This window comes from Oncorhynchus gorbuscha, linkage group LG02 (genome assembly GCF_021184085.1).
Source record: "Oncorhynchus gorbuscha isolate QuinsamMale2020 ecotype Even-year linkage group LG02, OgorEven_v1.0, whole genome shotgun sequence".
Taxonomy (NCBI): Eukaryota; Metazoa; Chordata; class Actinopteri; order Salmoniformes; family Salmonidae; genus Oncorhynchus; species Oncorhynchus gorbuscha.
In genome coordinates this window covers 3533183-3555682 of record NC_060174.1, presented here as the reverse complement: position 1 = coordinate 3555682, position 22500 = coordinate 3533183, and the positions used below count along the sequence as shown (strand labels likewise).

Genomic DNA, 22500 nt, shown 5'->3' with positions numbered 1-22500 from the left:
AGAGATGGAGGGCTAGTGTCCTGTCAGGGGGGAGAGGGATGGAAGTAGAGAGAGATGGAGGTAGCTAGTGTCGGGGAGAGGGATGGAAGTAGAGAGATGGAGGGTAACTAGTGTCCTGTCTAGGATTCAATGAGGGTGTCGGGGAGAGGGATGGAAGTAGAGAGAGATGGAGGGCGGTGTCGATGGAGAGAGGGAAGAGGGATGGAAGTAGAGAGAGATGGAGGGCGGTGTCGGGGAGAGGGGGAGAGGATGGAAGTCAGAGAGAGACGGAGGCCGGTGTCAGGGGAGAGGGGGAGAGGGATGGAAGTAGAGAGAGATGAGTGGTGGTGTCGGGGAGAGGGATGGAAGTAGAGAGAGACGGAGGGCAAGAAGTGTCAAGGGGAGAAAGGGGGAGGGATGGAAGTAGAGAGATGGAGGGCGGTGGGGTGAGGGATGGAAGTAGAGAGAGATGGAGGGTGGTGTCGGGGAGAGGGATGGAAGTAGAGAGATCGGTGTCAGGGGAGAAGGGGGAGAGGGATGGAAGTAGAGAGAGATGGAGGGCGGTGTCGGGGAGAGGGATGGAAGTAGAGAGATGGAGGGCGGTGTTGGGGAGAGGGATGGAAGTAGAGAGAGATGGAGGGCGGTGTCGTGGAGAGAGGGAAGAGGGATGGAAGTAGAGAGAGATGGAGGGTGGTGTCGGGGAGAGGGGGAGAGGGATGGAAGTAGAGAGAGACGGAGGCCGGTGTCGGGGAGAGGGGGGAGAGGGATGGAAGTAGAGAGAGATGAGTGGTGGTGTCGGGGAGAGGGATGGAAGTAGAGAGAGACGGAGGGCGGTGTCGGGGAGAAAGGGGGAGGGATGGAAGTAGAGAGATGGAGGGCGGTGTCGTGGAGAGGGGAGAGGGATGGAAGTAGAGAGAGATGGAGGGTGGTGAGGGGGAGAGGGATGGAAGTAGAGAGATGGAGGGCGGTGTCGGGGAGAGGGGGAGAGGGATGGAAGTAGAGAGAGATGAGTGGTGGTGTCGGGGAGAGGGATGGAAGTAGAGAGAGACGGAGGGCGGTGTCGGGGAGAAAGGGGGGAGGGATGGAAGTAGAGAGATGGAGGGCGGTGTCGGGGAGAGGGATGGAAGTAGAGAGAGATGGAGGGTGGTGTCGGGGAGAGGGATGGAAGTAGAGAGATCGGTGTCGGGGGAGAAGGGGGAGAGGGATGGAAGTAGAGAGATGGAGGGCGGTGTCGGGGAGAAGGGGGAGAGGGATGGAAGTAGAGAGAGATGGAGGGTGGTGTCGGGGAGAGGGATGCAAGTAGAGAGATGGAGGGCGGTGTCGGTGGAGAAGGGGGAGAGAGGGATGGAAGTAGAGAGATGGAGGGCGGTGTCGGTGGAGAAGGGGGAGAGGGATGCAAGTAGAGAGATGGAGGGCGGTGTCGGTGGAGAAGGGGGAGAGGGATGGAAGTAGAGAGATGGAGGGCGGTGTCGGGGAGAATGGGGAGAGGGATGGGATGTTTTTTGGTTGTTTTCTTTCACGTTGTTTCTCTCTGAGGAGTTTTGGCCAGTGGAGGTCAGAAGGTAGTTCCATTAACAATTCACATGGAAACCCTCCCTCCCTCCCTCCCTCCCTCCCTCTCTCTCTCTCTCTCTCTCTCTCTCTCTCTCTCTCTCTCTCTCTCTCTCTCTCTCTCTCTCTCTCTCTCTCTCTCTCTCTCTCTCTCTCTCTCTCTCTCTCTCTCTCTCTCTCTCTCTCTCTCTCTCTCTCTCTTTCTCCCTCCCACCCTCTCTCTCTCCCTCTTTCCCTCCCTCTCTCTCTCCTCTCTCTCCCTCCCTCCCTCCCCTCCCTCCCTCCCTCCCTCCCTCCCTCCCTCTCTCTCTCTCTCTCTCTCTCTGTCCCTCCCTCTCTCTCTCTCTCTTTCCCTCCCTCCCTCCCTCTCTCTCTTTCCCTCCCTCCCTCCCTCCTCAAGAAACAACGTTGGATTGCGCAACACACAGACATGTGACCCGTTTTATAATATTGCAACAGTTTCACTGTGTTTTGTGGTGTTTTATTTAAGCTCAACACAACACAACCTTAATTAATTTGGTCAGCAGACTCCGTATAAGCTACATTGATAACATCAATTAGATTGTACTGAAAACAGATCAAAAGCAGGATTGGGAGAACGGGGGGAAAAAAAATCAAATTGAATTTCTGAACAGGACTCATCAAAGCTTTTAATTTAGCAAATCTCATGTCTGTTTGGGTACTTAGAAGTACACAGTCAAGTGATTCAATCTCAAGTCCTGAGTCTCAAATGGCCAAGAGCTTCACGGAGTGGAGCAGACAACTAGAGTTCTAATTGTGCGTGTTTCTACTTATCCTGGCTGGAACATGTGTCTGGATGAATCCTTGGATTAGTGAACACTTTACGAGTTGTCTTCGTTTGGCTTGATTCTCCTCTCCTGGCAGAGATAAGGCAACACAGAGTTGACATCTTCAGTCTCAATGACAACACATCACAGCAAACTCCATATTAGAGGCCCTTAGTTAGACTGAAGTGTTGCAATTATATGTATGTCAATCTGACGGTGTTGGTGATTTGTGTCTCTCGCTATCAAGCTCTTTTCTCTCTCTCCTCTCTCTCTCTCTCTCGCTCTCCTCTATCTCCTCTCTCTCTCTCTCTCCTCTCTCCTTTCTTTCTCTTCTCTCTCTCTCTCTCTCTCTCTCTCTCTCACTCTCCTCTCTCCTTTCTTTCTCTTCTCTCTCTCTCTCTCTCTCTCCTCTCTCCTTTCTTTCTCTCTCCTCTCACTCTCTCCTCTCTCTCTTTCTCCTCTCTCTCCTTTCTCTCTCCTCTCTCTCTCTCTCTCCTCTCTCCTTTCTTTCTCTCTCTCTCTCTCTCTCTCTCTCCTCTCTCCTTTCTTTCTCTCTCTCTCTCTCTCTCTCTCTCTCCTCTCTCCTTTCTTTCTCTCTCCTCTCACTCTCTCTCTCTCTCTTTCTCTCTCTCTCCCTTTCTCTCTTCTCTCCCTCTCTCTCTCTCTCTCTCTCTCTCTGTCTCCTTTCTCTCCTTTCTCTCTCTCTCTCTCCTTTCTCTCTCGCTCTCCTTTCTCCCCCTCTCTCTCTCCTTTCTCTCTCGCTCTCCTTTCTCCCTCTCCTATCTCCCCCCTCTCTCTCTCTCCCTCTCTCCCCCTCTCTCTCTCTCCTTTCTCTCGCTCTCTCCCCTTTATCTCTCTCTCTCTCTCTCTCTCTCTCTTTCTCTCTCTCTCTCTCTCTCTCTCTCTCTCTCTCTCTCTCTCTCTCTCTCTCTCTCTCTCTCTCTCTCTCTCTCTCTCTCTCTCTCTGTCTCCTTTCTCTCCTCTCTCTCGCTCTCCTTTCTCCCCCTCTCTCTCTCCTTTCTCTCTCGCTCTCCTTTCTCCCTCTCCTATCTCCTCTCTCTCTCTCTCTCTCTCTCTCTCTCTCTCTCTCTCTCTCTCTCTCTCTCTTCTCTCTCTCTCTCTCTCTCTCTCTCTCTCTCTCTCTCTCTCTCTCTCTCTCTCTCTCTCTCTCTCTCTCTCTCTCTCTCTCTCTCTCTCTCTCTCTCTCTCTCTCTCTCTCTCTCTCTCTCTCTCTCTCTCTCTCTCTCTCTCTCTCTCTCTCTCTCTCTCTCTCTCTCTCTCTCTGTCTCTCTCTCTCTCTCTCTCTTTCTCTCTCTCTCTCTGTCTCCTTTCTCTCTTTCTCTCTCGCTCTCCTTTCTCCCCCTCTCTCTCTCTCTCCCTCTCTCCCCCTCTCTCTCTCTCCTTTCTCTCGCTCTCTCCCCTTTATCTCTCTCTCTCTCTCTTCCTCTCACTTTCTCTCTCTCTCTCTCTCTCCTTTTTCTCTCTGTCCCTCTCTCTCTCTGTCTCTCTCTCTCTCTCTAACTAAGACCTATAAAGCACACACAGACATATTCTGTATGTAGATTATAATCTAGATTATAATAGTTTTCTTTGTACATGATAACTAATAGACTCAGAGGTTTATTTTGTCTCCGTCAGCTGTATTTGCTTATATCATATTTAATAGTTCATTTTCTTACTGTTGGTGTGATTTTGCCATTAGGGAGTCCCAAATAGCACCCTATTCCCTACATGGTGTACTACTATGGGCCCTGGTCAAAATATAGTGCACTATACAGGGAATAGGGTGCCATTTGGAACACTTCTACGGTGTAACATAGGTATTCACACTGCTTAAATGTCTTCACATTTTGTGTAACATAGCTGGATTTGTTTTGTCAGTGATCCATACAAAATACTCTTTATTGTCAAAGTGGAAGAAAAATTATTGATTAAAAAAATAAAATAATAATAATTAAAGAATTAACACAAATATATTTTAATTCAATCAGTATTTACCCCCTGTATAAGGGCACAAGGCAAGACCCAAATGCAGACACAGGAGGGGGATGGTTGAGCTCCGATATTTATTATAGCAAAAGGCAGGTCGGGGACAGGCGAGAGTTCATCAACCAGGTCTGAGTCCAAACAGTACCAGGCGATAGGCAGGCTCGAGGTCAGGCCAGGCAGGGGTTCAGTAACCAGGTCAGAGTCCAAACAGTACCAGGCGATAGGCAGGCTCGAGGTCAGAGGCAGGCAGAGTGGTTCAGGCAGGCGGGCTCAGAGTCAGGACAGGCAGGGGTCAAAACCCAGGAGGGCAAGAAAAGAGAGACTGGAAAAAGCAGGAGCTGAGACACAAAAACGCTGGTTGTCTTTTGACAAACAAGACTTAACTGGTACAGATAGACAGGAAACACAGGGATAAATACACTGGTACAGAGAGACAGGAAACACAGAGATAAATACACTGGTACAGAGAGACAGGAAACACAGGGATAAATACACTGGAACAGAGAGACAGGAAACACAGGGATAAATACACTGGTACAGAGAGACAGGAAACACAGGGATAAATACACTGCACAGAGAGACAGGAACACAGGGATAAATACACTGGTACAGAGAGACAGGAAACACAGGGATAAATACACTGGTACAGAGAGACAGGAAACACAGGGATAAATACACCGGGGATAATAAGAGACACCTGGAGACCAGCAGAGTGACAGGTGAAACTCATCAGGGCGTGACTGAGTTAGGAACAAACAACTACTTAGCCGCTTCAGGTTCAGGTTGAAACCAAGTTTTCAATACCCCAACCCGCTGAAGCCGCAAGTCAGGAGAATGGTTTCGGAGACTGAGGGTTTGACAGGTGAAACTCATCAGGAGCGTGAATGGTTTAGGAACAAACAGAGGAACTGTATAGCCCCAGGAGGTTGGAGAATGGTTTGAAACAAGTTTTGACAGACCCAACCCGCTGTAGAGGCAGGAAGTCAGGGAGAATGGTTTCGGAGACTGAGGGTTTGACAGAGGACCTGTATAGGCAGGAGGTATGGAAAATGGTTTCGGAGACTGAGAGTTTGACAGAGGAACTGTAGAGGCAGGAAGTAGGGAGAATGGTTTCGGAGACTGAGGGTTTGACAGAGGAACTGTGGAGGCAGGAGGTATGGAGAATGGTTTCGGAGACTGAGGGTTTGACAGAGGCACTGTAGGCAGGAGGTATGGAGAATGGTTTCGGAGACAGGGTTTGACAGAGGAACTGTAGAGGCAGGAAGTAGGGAGAATGGTTTCAGAGACTGAGGGTTTGACAGAGGAACTGTGGAGGCAGGAAGTAGGGAGAATGGTTTCGGAGACTGAGGGTTTGACAGAGGAACTGTATAGGCAGGAGGTATGGAAAATGGTTTCGGAGACTGAGGGTTTGACAGAGGAACTGTGGAGGCAGGAAGTAGGGAGAATGGTTTCGGAGACTGAGGGTTTGACAGAGGAACTGTATAGGCAGGAGGTATGGAGAATGGTTTCGGAGACAGGGTTTGACAGAGGAACTGTAGAGGCAGGAAGTAGGGAGAATGGTTTCGGAGACTGAGGGTTTGACAGAGGACCTGTATAGGCAGGAGGTATGGAAAATGGTTTCGGAGACTGAGAGTTTGACAGAGGAACTGTAGAGGCAGGAGGTATGGAGAATGGTTTTGGAGACAGAGGGTTTGACTGAGGGTTTGACAGAGGAACTGTAGAGGCAGGAAGTAGGGAGAATGGTTTCGGAGACTGAGAATTTGACAGAGGAACTGTAGAGGCAGGAGGTATGGAGAATGGTTTTGGAGACAGAGGGTTTGACTGAGGGTTTGACAGAGGAACTGTAGAGGCAGGAAGTAGGGAGAATGGTTTCGGAGACTGAGAATTTGAGAGAGGAACTGTAGAGGCAGGAGGTATGGAGAATGGTTTTGGAGACAGAGGATTTGACTGAGGTTTTGACAGAGGAACTGTAGAGGCAGGAAGTAGGAAGAATGGTTTCGGAGACAGAGGGTTTGACTGAGGAACTGTATAGGCAGGAGGTATGGAGAATGGTTTCGGAGACTGAGAGTTTGACAGAGGAGAGGCAGGAGGTAAGGAGAATGGTTTCGGAGACTGAGGGTTTGACAGAGGAACTGTAGAGGCAGGAGGTAAGGAGACAGAGTTTGACAGAGGAGAGGCAGGAGGTAGGGAGAATGGTTTCGGAGACTGAGAGTTTGATAGAGGATAGGCAGGAGGTAGGGAGAATGGTTTGACAGAGGAGACTAGGGAGAGTTTGACTGAGAGGAGGAGGCAGGAGGTAAGGAGAATGGTTTCGGAGACTGAGAGTTTGACAGAGGAGAGGCAGGAGGTAAGGAGAATGGTTTCGGAGTCTGAGAGTTTGACAGAGGAGAGGCAGGAGGTAAGGAGAATGGTTTGACAGAGGAGAGGCAGGAGGTAAGGAGAATGGTTTCGGAGTCTGAGAGTTTGACAGAGGAGAGGCAGGAGGTAAGGAGAGACTGAGAGTTTGACAGAGGAGAGGCAGGAGGTAAGGAGAATGGTTTCGGAGACTGAGAGTTTGACAGAGGAGAGGCAGGAGGTAGGGAGAATGGTTTCGGAGACTGAGAGTTTGACAGAGGAGAGGCAGGAGGTAAGGAGAATGGTTTCGGAGACTGAGGGTGTCAGGCTTCACATTTTTGGACCCTGGGCGGTAGGAAATGGTGAAATTGAATCTGGTAAATAACAAAGCCCACCGGGCCTGCCTGGAGTTAAGGCACTTGGCTGAACGGAGATATTCCACATTTTTATGGTCTGTCCAAACCAGGAATGGCTGTTCTGGTCCTTCCAGCCAGTGCCTCCACTCTTCCAACGCCATCTTGACCGCCAGGAGTTCTCGGTTGCCATAGTTCCTCTCTGCAGGATTGAGACGATAGACAGGAAGGCACAGGGATCAAGCTTCTGTTCCTCGTCAGATCGCTGAGACAGGCTGGCCCCCCCAACTCCAACATCCTAAGCATCAAACCTCAACCGCAAAATGATGGGACGGGTCTGGATGGATGAGGACGGGGGTGCTGTTGTGAACCGATGATTCAGGTCCACAAAGGTTTTGTCGACCACAAGGACTTGTCTGACATGGATAATGTGTTCTTGGGTAGAACAAGGGGGGGGGCAGGATGTCGTTAAGGTAAACGAACACAAAAGGGTTTAGCATGTCCCAGAGCATATCGTTTCCCACGGCGGCGTTGGTGAGTCCAAACGGCATGACCTGGTACTGGGAAGGCAGGATTTTACCCAGTGATGTGTTTTGGTTTTGCCCCAAGCATAAAGGGATGTGTTTTGGATTTGCCCCAAGCATAAAGGGATGTGTTTTGGTTTTGTCCCAAGCATAAGGGATGTGTTTTGGATTTGCCCCAAGCATAAAGGGATGCCCCAAGCAAAGGGATGTTTTGATTTTGGATTTGTTTTCCAAGCATAGGGAGTTTTGCCCCAAGCATAAGGGATGTGTTTTGGATTTGCCCCAAGCATAAAGGGATGTGTTTTGGATTTGTCCCAAGCATAAAGGGATGTGTTTTGGATTTGTCCCAAGCATAAGGGATGTGTTTTGGATTTGTCCCAAGCATAAAGGGATGTGTTTTGGATTTGTCCCAAGCATAAAGGGATGTGTTTTGGATTTGTCCCAAGCATAAGGGATGTGTTTTGGATTTGTCCCAAGCATAAGTGATGTGTTTTGGATTTGTCCCAAGCATAAGTGATGTGTTTTGGATTTTCATTTTGTTCAAAATGTGGATTCCTTTGCCATGTTATTTTTCAATATTACTTTAGTGTCTTATTGCAAACAGGAAGCATGTTTTGGAATATTTTTTATTCTGTATATTTGTATTCTTCTGTTCACTCTGTCATTTAGGTCAGTATTGTGGAGTCACTACTATGTTGTTGATCCCATCCTCATTTTTCTCCTATCGCAGCCATTGAATTCTGTAGCCGTTTTAAAAATGACCAATGGCCTCATGGTGACGTCCCTGAGCAGTTTCCTTCCTGTCCTGCTGCTCAGTTCAGAAGGACGACTGTATCTTTGTTGTGTCTGGGTGGTTTAATACATCATCCACAGTATCATTATTAACTTGACCACGCTTAAAGAGATATTCAATGTCTGATTTGTTATCAAAAACCCATCTACCAATCAATGCCCTTCTTTTATGAGGCTTTCGAAAAGCTCCCTGGTTTTTGTAGTTGAATCTGTGCTTGAAATTCAATACTTGACTGGAGGGACCTGACAGATGTTGTAGGTATGGGGGACAGAGGAAGGGGTAGTCATTAAAAACCCTGTTATTATACACAGAGTGAGTCAGTCCATCTAATTTATTATGGGATTTGTTAAGCTATATTTCTCTCCTGAACTAATTTAGGCCTAAACAAAAGGGGGTGATTACAGTACTTATGCAACGACTATAGTTTAGTTATCAAATGATTACTCATTTGTAAAAATGTATAGAATCTACTTTTCTCTTTGGCATTGTGGAGTATTTTGTGGACTTTTGTGGGATATTTTATGGAGTATTTTGAGTATTTTATTGGGTATTTGGTGGAGTATTTAATTGCGTAATTCAAGTATTTTATGGAGTATTTTGTGGAGATCAATTACAAAAAACATCACAATTCAAATCTATTTCAATACCACTTTGTAAGAGGTGTATATAACTGTGTTGGTATCTGTGTGTTTTTAGGGGACTATCCCCCACCTCCTCCTCCTGCTGAAGACGGAGGCCTCTCATCCTCCATCTCTTTCCCACCACCTCCACCCAGACAGGACAGAGAATATCAGGTATGATCATTTTTATGAAATATATTTATACAGGTAAGTCTAGTAACCTGAAACAGCCAGGTACATTACCAGGTAGATTACCTCTATATTAAACAGCCAGGTACATTACCTCTATATTAAACAACCAGGTACATTACCAGGTAGATTACCTCTATATTAAACAGCCAGGTACATTACCTCTATATTAAACAACCAGGTACATTACCAGGTAGATTACCTCTATATTAAACAGCCAGGTACATTACCTCTATATTAAACAACCAGGTACATTACCAGGTAGATTACCTCTATATTAAACAGCCAGGTACATTACCAGGTAGATTACCTCTATATTAAACAACCAGGTACATTACCAGGTAGATTACCTCTATATTAAACAGCCAGGTACATTACCTCTATATTAAACAACCAGGTACATTACCTCTATATTAAACAACCAGGTACATTACCTCTATATTAAACAACCAGGTACATTACCAGGTAGATTACCTCTATATTAAACAGCCAGGTACATTACCTCTATATTAAACAACCAGGTACATTACCTCTATATTAAACAACCAGGTACATTACCAGGTAGATTACCTCTATATTAAACAGCCAGGTACATTACCAGGTAGATTACCTCTATATTAAACAGCCAGGTACATTACCAGGTAGATTACCTCTATATTAAACAACCAGGTACATTACCAGGTACATTACCTCTATATTAAACAGCCAGGTACATTACCTCTATATTAAACAACCAGGTACATTACCAGGTAGATTACCTCTATATTAAACAGCCAGGTACATTACCTCTATATTAAACAACCAGGTACATTACCAGGTAGATTACCTCTATATTAAACAGCCAGGTACATTACCTCTATATTAAACAACCAGGTACATTACCAGGTAGATTACCTCTATATTAAACAGCCAGGTACATTACCTCTATATTAAACAGCCAGGTACATTACCAGGTAGATTACCTCTATATTAAACAACCAGGTACATTACCTCTATATTAAACAACCAGGTACATTACCAGGTAGATTACCTCTATATTAAACAGCCAGGTACATTACCTCTATATTAAACAACCAGGTACATTACCAGGTAGATTACCTCTATATTAAACAACCAGGTACATTACCAGGTACATTACCTCTATATTAAACAACCAGGTACATTACCAGGTACATTACCTCTATATTAAACAACCAGGTACATTACCAGGTAGATTACCTCTATATTATACAACCAGGTACATTACCTCTATATTAAACAACCAGGTACATTACCTCTATATTAAACAACCAGGTACATTACCAGGTACATTACCTCTATATTAAACAACCAGGTACATTACCAGGTAGATTACCTCTGTACTGAACAGCCAGGTACATTACCTCTATATTAAACAACCAGGTACATTACCTCTATATTATACAACCAGGTACATTACCTCTATATTAAACAACCAGGTACATTACCTCTATATTAAACAACCAGGTACATTACCTCTATATTAAACAACCAGGTACATTACCTCTATATTAAACAACCAGGTACATTACCAGGTACATTACCTCTATATTAAACAACCAGGTACATTACCAGGTAGATTACCTCTATATTAAACAACCAGGTACATTAACAGGTACATTACCTCTATATTAAACAACCAGGTACATTACCTCTATATTAAACAACCAGGTACATTACCAGGTAGATTACCTCTGTACTGAACAGCCAGGTACATTACCTCTATATTAAACAACCAGGTACATTACCTCTATATTAAACAACCAGGTACATTACCTCTATATTAAACAACCAGGTACATTACCTCTATATTAAACAACCAGGTACATTACCTCTATATTAAACAACCAGTTACATTACCTCTATATTAAACAACCAGGTACATTAACAGGTACATTACCTCTATATTAAACAACCATGTACATTAACAGGTACATTACCTCTATATTAAACAACCATGTACATTAACAGGTACATTACCTCTATATTAAACAACCAGGTACATTAACAGGTACATTACCTCTATATTAAACAACCAGGTACATTACCAGGTACATTACCTCTATATTATACAACCAGGTACATTACCTCTATATTAAACAACCAGGTACATTACCTCTATATTAAACAACCAGGTACATTACCTCTGTATTAAACAACCAGGTACATTAACAGGTACATTACCTCTATATTAAACAACCAGGTAGATTACCTCTATATTAAACAACCAGGTACATTAACAGGTACATTACCTCTATATTAAACAACCAGGTACATTACCTCTATATTAAACAACCAGGTACATTACCTCTATATTAAACAACCAGGTACATTACCTCTATATTAAACAACCAGGTACATTAACAGGTACATTACCTCTATATTAAACAACCAGGTACATTAACAGGTACATTACCTCTATATTAAACAACCAGGTACATTACCTCTGTATTAAACAACCAGGTACATTAACAGGTACATTACCTCTATATTAAACAACCAGGTACATTAACAGGTACATTACCTCTATATTAAACAACCAGGTACATTACCTCTGTATTAAACAACCAGGTACATTAACAGGTACATTACCTCTGTATTAAACTACCAGGTACATTACCTCTATATTATACAACCAGGTACATTAACAGGTACATTACCTCTGTATTAAACAACCAGGTACATTAACAGGTACATTACCTCTATATTAAACAACCAGGTACATTACCTCTATATTAAACAACCAGGTACATTACCTCTGTATTAAACAACCAGGTACATTAACAGGTACATTACCTCTATATTAAACAACCAGGTACATTACCTCTATATTAAACAACCAGGTACATTACCTCTATATTAAACAACCAGGTACATTAACAGGTACATTACCTCTATATTAAACAACCAGGTACATTAACAGGTACATTACCTCTATATTAAACAACCAGGTACATTATCTCTGTATTAAACAACCAGGTACATTAACAGGTACATTACCTCTATATTAAACAACCAGGTACATTAACAGGTACATTACCTCTATATTAAACAACCAGGTACATTACCTCTGTATTAAACAACCAGGTACATTAACATGTACATTACCTCTATATTAAACAACCAGGTACATTACCTCTATATTAAACAACCAGGTACATTAACAGGTACATTACCTCTATATTAAACAACCAGGTACATTAACAGGTACATTACCTCTATATTAAACAACCAGGTACATTACCTCTGTATTAAACAACCAGGTACATTAACAGGTACATTACCTCTATATTATACAACCAGGTACATTACCTCTATATTAAACAACCAGGTACATTACCTCTATATTAAACAACCAGGTACATTACCTCTGTATTAAACAACCAGGTACATTAACAGGTACATTACCTCTGTATTAAACAACCAGGTACATTACCTCTGTACTTCACTCTCCCTCCTATAGCCCTTCTCTGGAGCTGGTCCCCTCGTACTTCACATCTCATGTCCCCATGCATGTTACCCTTCTTCAGGGCCTGATGTTACTCTTCTTCAGGGCCTGCTGTTACCCTTCTTCAGGGCCTGCTGTTACCCTTCTTCAGGGCCTGCTGTTACCCTTCTTCAGGGCCTGCTGTTACCCTTCTTCAGGGCCTGCTGTTACCTTCTTCAGGGCCTGCTGTTACCCTGCTTCAGGGCCTGATGTTACCCTGCTTCAGGGCCTGCTGTTACCCTTCTTCAGGGCCTGATGTTACCCTTCTTCAGGGCCTGCTGCTACCCTCTGACTGTTTGCCTGACTGACTGTGTCAACCGTCATGTCTCATGTCCACTGGCATTATTTTACCCCAGGCATGTTACCCTGCTTCAGGGCCTGCTGCTCCCCTCTGACTGTCTGACTGACTGAGTGTGTGTTCCAAATTGCAACCTACTCCCTACTATAGTGCACTGCTTTCGATCAGGGCCCCTATGGCTAAATAGGCAATAGAGAGTGCCATTTGGCGTGCATCCTTACACAGGGCTTGACCCCCTGAGGGGAAATCCTCGTAGCATTTCACACACCTTTGATAATCAGATACTCGGAGCGAGTTCTTTTATTAGCCTGTCTAGTTGTTTCATAGATCCTGACTGACAGACGGTCAGTCAGTCAGTCATTCAGTCAGTAATCCTTGCTACGCCAACAGTATAACACAGTCCGATTTATACACTATATATACAAAAGTATGTGGACAACAATTTCAAAGATTTTACTGAGTTAAAGTTCATATAAGGATATCAGTCAATTGAAATGTATTAATCAGGCCCTAATCTATGGATTTCACATGACTGGGAATACAAAAGTATGTGGAAACCCCTTCAAATTAGTGGATTTAGGCTATTTCATCCACACCCGTTGCTGACAGGTGTATAAAATCGAGCACACCGCCATGCAATCTCTATAGACAAACACTGGCAGTATAATGTCCTTACTGAAGAGCTCAGTGACTTTCACCGTAGCAACGTCATAGGATGCCACTTTTCCATCAAGTCAGTTTGTCAAATTTTTTGCCCTGCAAGAGCTGCCCCGGTCAACTGTAAGTGCTGCTATTGTGAAGTGGAAACGTCTAGGAGCAACAACGGCTCATCCATGAAGTGGTAGGCCACACCATCTCATAGAACGGCACCGCTGAGTGTTCTCATTCGCATCATTCACTATCGAGTTCCAAACTGCCTCTGGAAGCAACGTCAGCACAAGAACTGTTTTCGTCGGGAGCTTCATGAAATGGGTTTCCATGGCAGAGCAGCCGCACACAAGCCTAAGATCACCATGCGCAATGCCAAGTGTTGGCTGGAATGGTGTAAAGCTTTCCGCTCGCCACCATTGGACTCTGGGGCAGGGGAAACGCATTCTCTGGAGTGATGAATCACGCTTCGCCCTCTGGCAGTCCGATGGACGAATCTGGGTTTGGCGGATGCCAGCAGAGCACTACCTGCCCCAATGCATAGTGCCAACTGTAAAGTTTGGCGGAGGAGGAATAATGGTCTGGTTTGGGGTTTAGGCTGGGTTTCTGTTTATGTACTGTGACATATGCTGATTTAAAAAGGGCTTTATCAATACATTTGACTGATTGACTGTTTTTCTTCTGATATGGTTATTGGATGAGAGACAATAGGGAGCCTTCCTTTAAAACAAAGGTAACTCTGAGCGAGACAGCGAGACAGATTTCAGGGTGAAAGGTCCACCGTATTACGAGAGTTTTCTTTCAAACAGTGATTATTGTCTTTTCCTGCTCTGTACTCTTCACACAGTGGAGTCTGTCTTTCTCCTGGCTTACAGAGGCTTGTTTAAGGCCAAGGTCAACTGTACAGAGAGAGAATGAAAGACGGGCTGCGAATCCTAATACCAAACTAAACCAGGATAAAGTATGTGAGTGGGAACAGAGACACCGATAGTCTTTAGACTCTGATCAATACCAGGTAGACAGCAGAGACACCACTCATCCTTTGACTCACCGACAACGATGAGACAGTCTACAGGGAGGAGTTCAGAGAACTGGCAGTGTGGTGCCAGGACAACAATGTGAGCAAGACAACGGAGCTGATCGTGGACTACAGGAAAAGGCGGGCCGAACAGGCCCCCATTAACATCGACAGGGCTGTAGTGGAGCGGGTCGAGAGTTTCAAGTTCCTTGGTGTCATACCAAGACAGTCGTGAAGAGGGCACGATAAAACCTTTTCCCCTCAGAGGACTGAAAAGATTTGGCTTGGGTCCCCAGATTCTCAAAAAGTTCTACAGCTGCACCATCGAGAGCATTCTGACCGGTTGCATCACCGCCTGGTATGGCAACTGCTCGGCATCTGACCGTAAGGCGCTACAGAGGGTAGTGCGTACAGCCCAGTACATCACTGGGGCCAAACTTCCTGCCATCCAGGACCTACAGTTGAAGTCAAAAGTTTACATACACTTAGGTTGGAGTCATTAAAACTCGTTTTTCAACCACTCCACAAATGTCTTGTTAACAAACTATAGTTTTGTCAAGTCGGTTAGGACATCTACTTTGTGCATGACACAAGTAATTTTTCCAACAATTGTTTACAGACAGATTATTTCACTTATAATTCAATGTATCACATTCCTAGTGGGTCAGATATTTACATACACTAAGTTGACTGTGCCTTTAAACAGCTTGGAAAATTCCAGAAAATGATGTCATGGCTTTAGAAGCTTCTGATAGGCTAATTGACATCATTTGAGTCAGTTGGAGGTGTACCTGTGGATGTATTTCAAGGCTAAACTTTAAACCCAGTGATTCACATAATGGGAAAATCAGTCAAAACCTCATAAAAAAATGTTAGACCGCCACAAGTCTGGTTAATCCTTCGGAGGAATTTCCAAACACCTGAAGTTACCACGTTCATCTGTACAATTAATAGTACGCAAATATAAACACCATGGGACCACGCAGCCGTCACACTGCTCATAAAGGAGACTCCGTTCTGTCTCCTAGAGGTGAACGTACTTTGGTGCAAAAAGTACAAATCAATCCCAGAACAACAGCAAAGGACTTGCTGGAGGAAACGGATACAAAAGTATCTATATCCACAGTAAAACGAGTCCTATATCGACACAACCTGAAAGGCCGCTCAGCAAGGAAGAAGCCACTGCTCCAAAACCATAGTAAAACAGACTAAGGTTTGCAACTGCACATGGGGACAAAGAAATGTCCTCTGAGCTGATGAAACAAAAATAGAACTGTTGGCCATAATGACCATCGTTATGTTTGGAGGAAAAAGGGGGAGGCTTGCAAGCTGAAGAACACCATCCCAACCTTGAAGCACGGGGGTGGCAACATCATGTTGTGGGGGTGCTTTGCTGCAGGAGGGACTGGTGCACTTCACAAAATAGATGGCTTCATGAGGTAGGAAAATTATGTGGATATATTGAAGCAACATCTCAAGACATCAGTCAGGAAGTTAAAGCTTGGTCGCAAATGGGTCTTCCAAATGGACAGGTAAAATTGGGTGGGCTTTTTACCGATAGACTATGTACAGCTGCAGCGATCGGTTAGCTGCTCAGATAGCAGATGTTTGAAGTTGGTGAGGGAGATAAAAGTCTCCAACTTCAGCAAATTTTGCAATTCGTTCCAGTCACAGGCAGCAGAGAACTGGAACGAAAGGCGGCCAAATGAGGTGTTGGCTTTAGGGATGATCAGTGAGATACACCTGCTGGAGCGCATGCTATGGGTGGGTGTTGCCATCGTGACCAGTGAACTGAGATAAGGCGGAGCTTTACCAAGCATGGACTTGTTGATGACCTGGAGCCAGTGGGTCTGGCGACGAATATGTAGCGAGGGCCAGCCGACTAGAGCATACAAGTCGCAGTGGTGGGTGGTATAAGGTGCTTTAGTAACAAAACGAATGGCACTGTGATAAACTGCATCCAGTTTGCTGAGTAGAGTGTTGGAAGCTATTTTGTAGATGACATCGCCGAAGTCGAGGGTCGGTAGGATAGTCAGTTTTACTAGGGTAAGTTTGGCGGCGTGAGTGAAAGAGGCTTTGTTGCGGAATAGAAAGCTGACTCTTGATTTGATTTTAGATTGGAGATGTTTGATATGAGTCTGGAAGGAGAGTTTACAGTCTAGCCAGACACCTAGGTACTTATAGATGTCCACATATTCAAGGTCGGAACCATCCAGGGTGGTGATGCTGGTCAGGCGTGCGGGTGCAGGCAGCGAACGGTTGAAAAGCATGCATTTGGTTTTACTGGCGTTTAAGAGCAGTTGGAGGCCACGGAAGGAGTGTTGTATGGCATTGAAGCTCGTTTGGAGGTTAGATAGCACAGTGTCCAAGGACGGGCCAGAAGTATACAGAATGGTGTCGTCTGCGTAGAGGTGGATCAGGGAATCGCCCGCAGCAAGAGCAACATCATTGATATATACAGAGAAGGCCCGAGAATTTAACCCTGTGGCACCCCCATAGAGACTGCCAGAGGTCCTGACAACATGCCCTCCGATTTCACACACTGAACTCTGTCTGAGAAGTAGTTGGTGAACCGGGCAAGACTTTTAACCCCCCCATTTGTTTTCTACACTGCTGCTACTCGCTGTTTATTATCTATTAGAACATTTAATTAGAACATTTGTACATGTAGGTAGTGACTATGCAGTCACTACCTACATGTACAAATGTTCTAATTAACTCAACTAAACTGCACCCCCTGACTCGGTACCGGTACCCCCTGTATATAGCCTCCACATTGACTCTGTACCGGTACCCCCTGTATATAGCCTCCACATTGACTCTGTACCGGTACCCCCTGTATATAGCCTTGTTATGTTATTGTATTATTTCTTTTACTTTAGTTTATTTGGTAAATATTTTTCTTAACTCTTCTTGAACTGCACTTTTGGTTAAGGGCTTGTTTACAGTTTGATTTGATTGGACTCCAAACCAGGTAGACACACCAATAGTCTTTAGACTCTGATCAAGACCAGGTAGACACACCAATAGTCTTTAGACGCTGATCAAGACCAGGTAGACACACCAATAGTCTTTAGACTCTGATCAAGACCAGGTAGACACACCAATAGTCTTTAGACGCTGATCAAGACCAGGTAGACACACCAATAGTCTTTAGACTCTGATCAAGACCAGGTAGACACACCAATAGTCTTTAGACTCTGATCAAAACCAGGTAGACACACCAATAGTCTTTAGACGCTGATCAAGACCAGGTAGACACACCAATAGTCTTTAGACGCTGATCAAGACCAGGTAGACACACCAATAGTCTTTAGACGCTGATCAATACCAAGTAGACAGAGGCACCAATAGTACTTAAACTCTGACCAGTACCAGGTAGACAGCAGAGGCACCAATAGTCTTTAGACTCTGACCAGTACCAGGTAGACAGCAGAGGCACCAATAGTCTTTAGACTCTGACCAGTACCAGGTAGACAGCAGAGGCACCAATGGTCCTTAAACTCAATACCATGAATGTAAGGTGGGGGGGCAGGCAGGCAGCGAGTGAGACAGGGAGTGAGACAGGGAGGGAGGGGGAGACAGGGAGGGAGGGGAGACAGGGAGGGAGGGGAGACGGCGAGGGGGGAGGGAGGCAGGCAGGGAGGGAGGGGGAGGCATGGAGCGAGGGAGGGAGGGAGGGAGAGAGGGAGGCAGGCAGGCAGGCAGACATAGGGTGGGGGGGGGCAGGGAAGAAGCAGGCCTTGAAGTATGAATAGCTCTTTATCAATTTAGGAGCAGGAATAGCATCTGAAGATAGATACATCTTAGGACCCCTGGTGTGCTGTAGGAAGGAATCACTGTCAGAGGCTCTAACTCTGTAAATGTTGAACTGCAGGGAACAATAGGATATTGGGGGGGGGGGCAGCAGCACATTGTGTATTTACCTCCTATTAAACATGGGAAAATACACATTGAAACAAGAGACTGTATCATTCCAACTCCTTTGTGTGTGTGTCCAGATGCTAGACCTGTGAGAGATCTCTCTCTCTCTCTCTCTCTGTGTGTGTGTGTGTGTGTGTGTGTGTGTGTGTGTGTGTGTGTGTGTGTGTGTGTGTGTGTGTGTGTGTGTGTGTGTGTGTGTGTGTGTGTGTGTGTGTGTGTGTGTGAGAGAGTACTGTACCTGCGTGTGTGTGACTACCATTCTAACGCTGCGATGTCCTATCTCTAGATGCATGGACCAGAGAAGACCCTGGAAGAGAGGCGGTCCAGTCTGGACGCTGAGATTGACTCTCTGACCTCTATCCTAGCTGACCTGGAGAGTAACTCACCTTACAAGCCCCACAATGCACAGGTAAACTACCGTACTGTCAGTTTACTACCAACACAATACACAGATAAACTACCGTACTGTCAGTTTACTACCAACACAATACACAGGTAAACTACCGTACTGTCAGTTTACTATCAACACAATACACAATACACAGGTAAACTACCGTACTGTCAGTTTACTATCAACACAATACACAGATAAACTACCGTACTGTCAGTTTACTACCAACACAATACACAGATAAACTACCGTACTGTCAGTTTACTACCAACACAATACACAGATAAACTACCGTACTGTCAGTTTACTACCATCACACTCCACAATACACCGATACAAACTTTACTAGCTACTTCCACTTCCAAGACCCTCTGCAACACGGAGGTCCATCTGTATTGACTTTGGATTTGAACAGCCTGCTGGGAAGCACAACACACCATTTTCCCTGAACATTTGTGGAAATCACGTTAGTTAGTACACAGATGTCGGCTCACCTAATCCCAGTTCTCAGGTGGTTTATTTGCATTGGGGTTGAATCCCGATCCTGCAGTGTGATATTTCTCAATTTTTGGAAAGTGTTACTGGTTTCTAATAATAAGATGGCCTACATTACTACTAGATAACAGATGAATTTAAAAGCAACTTGAACTAGTCAAAGCCTTTGGGGCACTAAGATAAATTGTTTGACACACAATAAATGTAGGACATCACGGTGTAAAAAACCCGACCAATCGTGTTTTGGGAAAGGGACAGGAAAGGCTTGAGGGCCGTGCAACAGAAGAGAGATCACAGCTGGTTCTGATTGAATGGGAACCCGGTGTACATACGGCCTTAGTCTCCACGGTTTTCAGACACTGTTGCTATGGGAGCAAACCAGGGTATATTCTAGGGCAGGGGTGGGTAAATCGTTTGGTTCGAGAGCAACATCGGGATTTTGAAATTCAACGGGGGGCCGCATTTTTTTTGGTGGGGGGGGGGGGCAATTGTTTTAAAATCAATTTGCTGGGGGCCTCCCGAGTGGGGAAGCTTTCTAAGGCACTGCATCGCAGACGCAAGACCTGGGTTCAAGCCCAGACTGTGTCACAGCTGGCCGTGACTGGGAGACCCATGAGGCAGCGCACGATTGGCCCAGCAGCTTGGCTTGGCTGGGTCGTGTTTCGGGAGTTGCAGCGATGAGACAAGACTGTAACTACCAATTGGGGAGAAAAAAGGGGTAAAGAAAATAAATATATATATTTACATTTATTTTGTATTTTTTAATATCTCGCGGGCCGGATTTGCGCACCCCCCCCCTTGTTCTAGGGTCTTGTAATGCCTGTCATATGTGGTCGTCTGTCCTACTGTAGTTGAATGTAATGACTGATATGTGGTCGTCTGTCCTACTGTAGTTGAATGTAATGACTATGTGGTCGTCTGTCCTACTGTAGTTGAATGTAATGACTATGTGGTCGTCTGTCCTACTGTAGTCAAATGTAATGACTGTATGTTGCTCTGTATAAGAGTGTCTGCTAAATGGCCAACATGTGAAATGACTGGGATGGAATAGACCCACTACTATAGGACTGGGGGGGGAATAGACCCACTACTATAGGACTGGGGGGAATAGACCCACTACTATAGGACTGGGGGGAATAGACCCACTACTATAAGACTGGGGGAATAGACTCACTACTATAGGACTAGGGGGAATAGACCCACTACTATAGGACTGGGAGGGAATAGACCCACTACTATAGGACTAGGAGTGAATAGACCCACTACTATAGGACTGGGGGAATAGACCCACTACTATAGGACTGGGGGAATAGACCCACTACTATAGGACTGGGGGAATAGACCCACTACTATAGGACTGGGGGGAATAGACCCACTACTATAGGACTGGGGGAATAGAGCCACTACTATAGGACTGGGGGAATAGACCCACTACTATAGGACTGGGAGGGAATATACCCACTACTATAGGACTAGGAGGGAATAGACCCACTACTATAGGACTGGGGGAATAGACCCACTACTATAGGACTGGGAGGGAATAGACCCACTACTATAGGACTGGGGGGGAATAGACCCACTACTATAGGACTGGGAGGGAATAGACCCACTACTATAGGACTGGGAGGGAATAGACCCACTACTATAGGACTGGGGGGGAATAGACCCACTACTATAGGACTGGGGGGGAATAGACCCACTACTATAGGACTGGGAGGGAATAGACCCACTACTATAGGACTGGGGGGGAATAGACCCACTACTATAGGACTGGGGGGGAATAGACCCACTACTATAGGACTGGGAGGGAATAGACCCACTACTATAGGACTGGGGGGGAATAGACCCACTACTGTTGACCAGAGACCTATCAATAGATTCAAGGCATAATGTACAGACAAGGATATGGTACGATGTGAGTACAGTGGAGGTAAACCTAGGCATTGAGTGACGATGAGAGAGGTATTGTCTCTAGAGACACCGCGTCTGTAATGGGTCCGCGGGCAAACGACCACCCCTCGTCACTGTCAAACGCTCCCTAAAACACTTCAGCGAGCAGGCCTTTCTAATCGACCTGGCCCGGGTGTCCTGGAAGGATATTGACCTCATCCCGTCAGTCGACGATGCCTGGTTGCTCTTTTAAAAGTGATTTCCTCACCATCTTAAATAAGCATGCCCCATTCAAAATATGTTTAACTAAGAACAGATATAGACCTTGGTTCACTCCAGACCTGACTGCCCTCGACCAGCACAAAAACATCCTGTAGCGGACTGCATTAGCATCGAATAGCCCCCGCAATATGCAACTTGTAGCTCTAACTCCAAAAAGTTCTGGGACACTGTAAAGTCCATGGAGAGTAAGAGCACCTCCTCCCAGCTGTCCACTGCACTGAAGATAGGAAACACTGTCACCACTAATAAATCTACGATAAACGATCATTTCAAGAAGCATTTTTATATGGCTGGCCATGCTTTCCACTTGGCTACCCCTACCACAGCCCTTTACCCCCAACAGCCCTGCACCCCCCTCAGCCCTGCACCCCGGTCAACAGCCCCTACCCCGGTCAACAGCCCTGCACCCCCCACAGCCCTGCACCCTGGTCAACAGCTCTGCACCCCCCACAGCCCTGCAACCCGGACAACAGCCCTGCACCCCCACAGCCCTGCACCCCGGTCAACAGCCCTGCACCCCCTCAGCCCTGCACCCCGGTCAACAGCCCCTACCCCCCCCTTACCCTGCCTTTCTAATGTCTTTGAAAGCCATGTTAACAAACAGATCACCGACCATTTTGAATCCCACCGTACCTTCTCCGCTATGCAATCTGGTTTCTGAGCCGGTCACGGGTGCATCTCAGCCACGCTCAAGGTATTAAACGATATCATAACCGCCATCGATAAGAGACATTACTGTGCAGCCGTCTTCATCAACCTAGCCAAAGCTTTCGACTCTGTCAATCACAACATTCTTATCGGTAGACTCAACAGCCTTTGTTTCTCAAATGACTGCCTCGCCTGGTTCATCAACTACTTCTCAGACAGAGTTCAGTGTGTCAAATCGGAGGGCCTGTTGTCCGGACCTCTGGCAGTCTCTATGGGGGTGC

General features: G+C 45.7%; 1 protein-coding gene across 2 annotated transcripts in view; it reads left to right on the top strand.

Annotated features, from left to right (window-relative positions):
• LOC123996316 (LIM domain containing preferred translocation partner in lipoma) overlaps positions 1-22500 on the top strand; it is a 436125-nt gene that overhangs the window by 132883 nt on the left and 280742 nt on the right. For both annotated transcript variants that reach the window (XM_046299668.1, XM_046299676.1), the window contains 2 exons: positions 9008-9105; positions 18800-18922. In XM_046299668.1, the coding sequence (XP_046155624.1) occupies positions 9008-9105; positions 18800-18922 (221 nt within the window). The remainder of the gene's footprint in view (positions 1-9007; positions 9106-18799; positions 18923-22500) is intronic.